At 29.5% G+C, this 4,900-nt stretch overlaps 1 protein-coding gene across 1 annotated transcript; it reads left to right on the forward strand.

The window, feature by feature from the left end:
* Positions 1–590: 590 nt before the first annotated feature.
* Positions 591–4,594, forward strand: LOC136084474 (trypsin-like). Its single transcript, XM_065804443.1, has 6 exons — positions 591–941; positions 1,091–1,198; positions 1,321–1,347; positions 1,705–1,903; positions 2,748–2,959; positions 4,229–4,594. The coding sequence occupies exons 1-6, from the start codon at positions 884–886 to the stop codon at positions 4,564–4,566; spliced, it is 942 nt and encodes a 313-aa protein (XP_065660515.1). The 5' UTR covers positions 591–883; the 3' UTR covers positions 4,567–4,594.
* Positions 4,595–4,900: the final 306 nt, after the last annotated feature.

A 4,900-nucleotide genomic window follows, 5' to 3' on the forward strand; every position in this document is an offset into this window, starting at 1 on the left:
TTTGTTAATATAACCATCTCTTACCCATTAAAAACCAATTATTATATTATTTCTCAATATAATCATTGCTCACTCAATTCAATAAAACTCAATCACTTTAACATGTCAACATGTTTTTATTTGATGATTTCGATCAGTGTGCGGAATGGTATGGTGTGCGGTTTTTACCCGGTTTTACTCTATACCAACTTTCTAAAATAAAATTTTAAAAAGTTTACTATTTACAACCCCATTCCACTTATCTGTAATTAGTCATAGAAAGTGAAAGACAAACATTTTAAGATCCTACAATAAAAGTAACGGCTCAACCAAGAGGTTCTGTTTAAATAACAGTGAACCAATTTTGTTTTCAATTTGAATCCCACCACATTAAACCACTAGCACACCTCTAACAATACATTTCATCATAATATTGTTTAAAAAATATAATAGTTTTCTCAAGAGCTATCAAGTCAAATTTTGTGCTGAGCGTTAGCGCAACATTCTTGGAAACTTAACTTAAACAATTCTGAGAATTTTAATTCTCAGAAACCTAATATTTTTTAGAAACATCTTCATACAAAACGTGTCCGATTTTACAAAAATAACAGCTGAGTTTTTTGGAGACAGGTGAGTTGGTGTTTACTTGGAACTAATATATTATAGTTATATTTTAAAACAATATATGAAACGGGTAAGTAAATGAAAACACACAAACAAAACAGATGCGCAATATGTACAAACAAATCAATGTTTGGGAGAGTAGGCGAACAAATCACAGTTTGTGAGAGTGAACAAACAAGTTCTAGCTATATAATAGATTGAAAATCGCTAAATAATAACGCAATACTTCGAAAACCTCTAAACAAGTTCACAATAGAAAATCTCTAAACAACAACGCAAAATGATGAAGACGTTGTTTTTATTATCAATACTGGTCGCAACAATGACAAAGGCTTCAGGTACTTTAGTATTTCGTATCTTTTAGGTATTGAGTATTTTACTTAAGCATTCCGTTAAGGTGACGTCACGTGTATTATTAGAAACAAACAGTTAAATACTGTAAAAGCTGTAAAAAACTAAATCAAACTGTTAATGGATTTTTATTTAGCTTGCTCAGACTATTCACAACAATGGTGTCAAGCAAATCAAGTATTGTGCACACGGCCCTCATTGATTGCTTTTATGAGTCAATATTGTGAAAAAACATGCAACCACTGTAAACAAGTTTACCCTTTAAACTTTCTTCTTGAAATATGATTTAAAATTGTCGAATGTGAAAAAAGCATAAAAAAGAATAAAAATCTTCAGAAACTAAAATTTTTCTTATTTATAATTTAGGTTCAATACCTGGTGTTCTTCCAGCTGGTAAGACATTTTGTTTTCATGAACTACCAATAGTTTAACAGTATCAAGCGAATTTATTTGTATAACAATTAAAAAAATATCAAAGACGGCTACAGTTGAGAAAATAACTGTTATTTTTTTGCTATGGTTTTTTTTTTTAGTTGTTATTATGCATAAATTAAAAACAAACTGACAGTTCTGTATGTAAAAAAAATATAGTTTTCAAAAGATTATTGATTTAACGCCATCGCGTGTTATATTATGTTATATATTATAGCGTTAAAATTTATAGTTAACTTAAAATTGTTTAATAACCATTCATCAAATTGCTTCAAAATTAATTTGGTGCATCAAGTTTAGTTCAAGACTTTTTCCTAGGTTGCGGAAATCCATCAATTCAAAGTAGTCGTGTAATTGCAGGAATAACTCCAACAAAAGGATCGTGGCCTTGGCAAGTATTGCTTTGGCAAGATGGAAAAGCATTTTGTGGAGGTACACTCATTCACAGAGAATGGGTTCTTACTGCTGCTCATTGTATACACGGAAAAGAATTTGACGCGTCAAAAATATATACAAGGTAACAATAGTTCTGTTTAATGCTCTTACTTGCAACATCTCTCTTTTTAAGTTTGTTAATAAAAAAACAGCAACCGTTGTGTTACTACTGTTGATGAGTTTATTTATTGTGGTCATTTAACTGATACAGTTTCTCGTTGGATGTTAACTCAATTATAAGAGAACAATGGAGGCTGTTACTTACTCCTCCACCACTTTTCCTTTCGTCTGAATAAATAATTTTGTTTTGATAAATATTTTGATAAATAGTTTTTGACCTATTAACACATGTGTTGTTTATGAAGATAATGAATTTTGGGTGAAACAAAGAGCGGTAATATGAAACGCAATAAGAAACGATATTGATGGGATAATAATAAAAAAAGTGTATAACCCAGGGTGATAGTTAATATTTCATAAAAAGTCTCGATTAGTAACAGTAAGTTACAGTAAGTTAAAAACACATCTATAACAGAATACACCTTTTGCTTAGCCTTAGAGTATGGTTTCGTAAAAAAAAAAAAAAAATAATTTAAATCATTAATGGGAAATTAGTGACAAGCTTTTTTTCAAATTCAGAGGTTTGTAAAATACAGGTAAAAAAAAAGAATCAAGATCTAATCAGAGTCAGGAAAGGATTTTGATTACGGCATAATTAAAGCATGCAAAACTTACTTCAGCGCTTTTACGGTATTTTATTTTGAATGAGCCCATTTTGCTTTAATTCAAAGATTGCGTTAAGATTATGTTGTAGGTTTTTAATAACATTTGGATATAGGTAATAAACTGTAATATTTAAAGTTTTATGTTTGATATTTTAATTTCAATTTAAAAAACAAAAATTTTTTATGGCTATTGAATTTAAGGACCGGAGAACACACTTTGAGTGTTGATGAAGGATCGGAAGAAGATATTCCAGCATTAAAAATCATAAAACATAGAGGTTATAATCCACAAACACTTGACAATGACATAGCACTTATTAAATTATCACGACCTTGTAGACTAAGTAGTTACGTCAGCACTGCATGTCTACCAACTATAGAAGCAGCACCGGGGTCCACATGTTTTATAACAGGTATACCATTTAACTTTTGTCACGTTTTATTTTATGCATTATAGTTTTTATTAAACTTTACAAATATTGCTTAGCCTAAGGTATATAAGAAAAATATTTATATGAAGTTTAAAGTATATAAGCAAAATGTGCAAGTACGTACACACGCAATACGTTTTAAGTTTGATTCACAGGTTATCCGTTTGGATATTTTTTTTAGTTTATTCCATAAAATAGAAATTCTTTAACTCCTTTAACTACCTCCAGTGTGACTAGAACTGAACTATTTTGAGGCTTTTAATAGAAAACTCTTTATTTTGTGGTTTAAAAACTTTTGCATTTAGGCTTTTTCTTTTTTAGTGTTAATCAGCGGTGTTCGACCACTTAGGTTTTTGTTCTTGAAGCGATTTTTCTGTTTCTCGGAATCTGATATACCAATATTTGATTGATCTATAATAGCTTTTTGAAAATTCTTTTTTTTTTAATAAACATATTTACATATATTTGCTATTCGTATTATAAGAAAATGAGGTTAATGAGCTATCGACCTATCAAAAGCGTTTGAAACAACCGTATCAAACGCTTTTGATAGGTCGATAGCTAATCTTAGAGTAAAACTAGTAACTTGATTTAATTTTTTAATTAATGCGTGTTCAGTTGAATGTCTTTTTGAAAAGCAAACTGTTTTGTTTAAAGTATATTACTTTTATTAAAATGGTTATAGATTCTACTATAAATTAGACATTCGAATATTTTTGAAAATACAGAAAGTACTGATGCAGGTTGATAATTAGAGATTTCTTATTGATCATTGTTTTTGTAAATTGGGTACACTCTTGCCAATTTTACGTCGTTTTTTTAATTGATAAATTTAATAATTTTGTTTGCAACTGAACGGATAAAACTAAGTATACATATTCTAGTCGACAGTTATTTTATACTGAAATAAACAAGTCGTCAGTTATAAAATATTATAAGTAAATCAGTTAATTAATACAAATATAAGTCTCGTTTATATAGCATTAAGAAATGTTCTAGAGACAAAGATAATATTGTTTCCCTTTCACTTCCATTAGAAATCAGTTAAACGACTGCACTTTAAATATCATGATCAATTTAAAGGCCTAAAAATAAAAGCACAATTTGTCACAATTTTACAAATGAGGCCTTGTTTTGTTGTTGCTTTGGTCTTTAGTACTTTACTTACAAACTATAAGACCGAGCCGCAGGGAGTGAAAAGGTAACTAAAAGTATATCAACTCAAACTTTAACTACAAAAATATGTTTTAGGATGGGGTAAAACAAGTCATCCTGGAAGTATGACTAACATTCTCCAGCAAGCAAAAATGAATGTTGTTGATCATCAAACGTGTGAAAATTTGAACAGAAGAACAATACCAGTTTCTATAACGAAAGGAATGCTTTGCGCTGGTGACGGTGGAGCAACTCAAATTTCTGGTTGCCATGGTGATAGCGGTGGTCCTTTAGTTTGCAACATTGGCGGAAAATGGCAAGTGTATGGAGCTGTTAGTCATGGATCTGGAGATTGCCGATCAGACAAAACTTACACTGTTTTCGCAAATGTTGTTCATTTTAGGTCGTGGATAGATAATGCATTGTTACAATAATTAAAAAAAAAAAATTACAAAAGTAAAATATTGCAGTTTTTTTTTAAAGATCTAGTTATTTTTTTCAGTTGAGTTATAATAACAAACTTATAAATTGAAATTAAAAAAAGCAGCATTAAAGCACTTAACAAGGAACCTGCAAAATACACTACAATACCATTTATTTGACTGTTGTGCATGTTGTGGTGTTTATAAAAACAAATTTTAATGGTATAGCAAGTTTTTTTGTTTTTATATTTGGCCGAGTGGGAATGAATATTTAAATTACAAAACGTGCTCGTGAGATACTATTTTATAGTTGCAATTTAAAATAAATTGCAACTAAAAAATATTA

This window comes from Hydra vulgaris, chromosome 09 (assembly GCF_038396675.1).
Source record: "Hydra vulgaris chromosome 09, alternate assembly HydraT2T_AEP".
NCBI classification, from domain to species: Eukaryota; Metazoa; Cnidaria; class Hydrozoa; order Anthoathecata; family Hydridae; genus Hydra; species Hydra vulgaris.

Coding starts and splice junctions, on each gene's coding strand:
- LOC136084474 (XM_065804443.1), top strand. CDS start 884: ATGATGAAGACGTTGTTTTTATTATCAATACTGGTCGCAACAATGACA. Junction 1,348..1,704: donor ACCTGGTGTTCTTCCAGCTG/GTAAGACATTTT, acceptor ACTTTTTCCTAG/GTTGCGGAAATCCATCAATT. Junction 1,904..2,747: donor GCGTCAAAAATATATACAAG/GTAACAATAGTT, acceptor ATTGAATTTAAG/GACCGGAGAACACACTTTGA.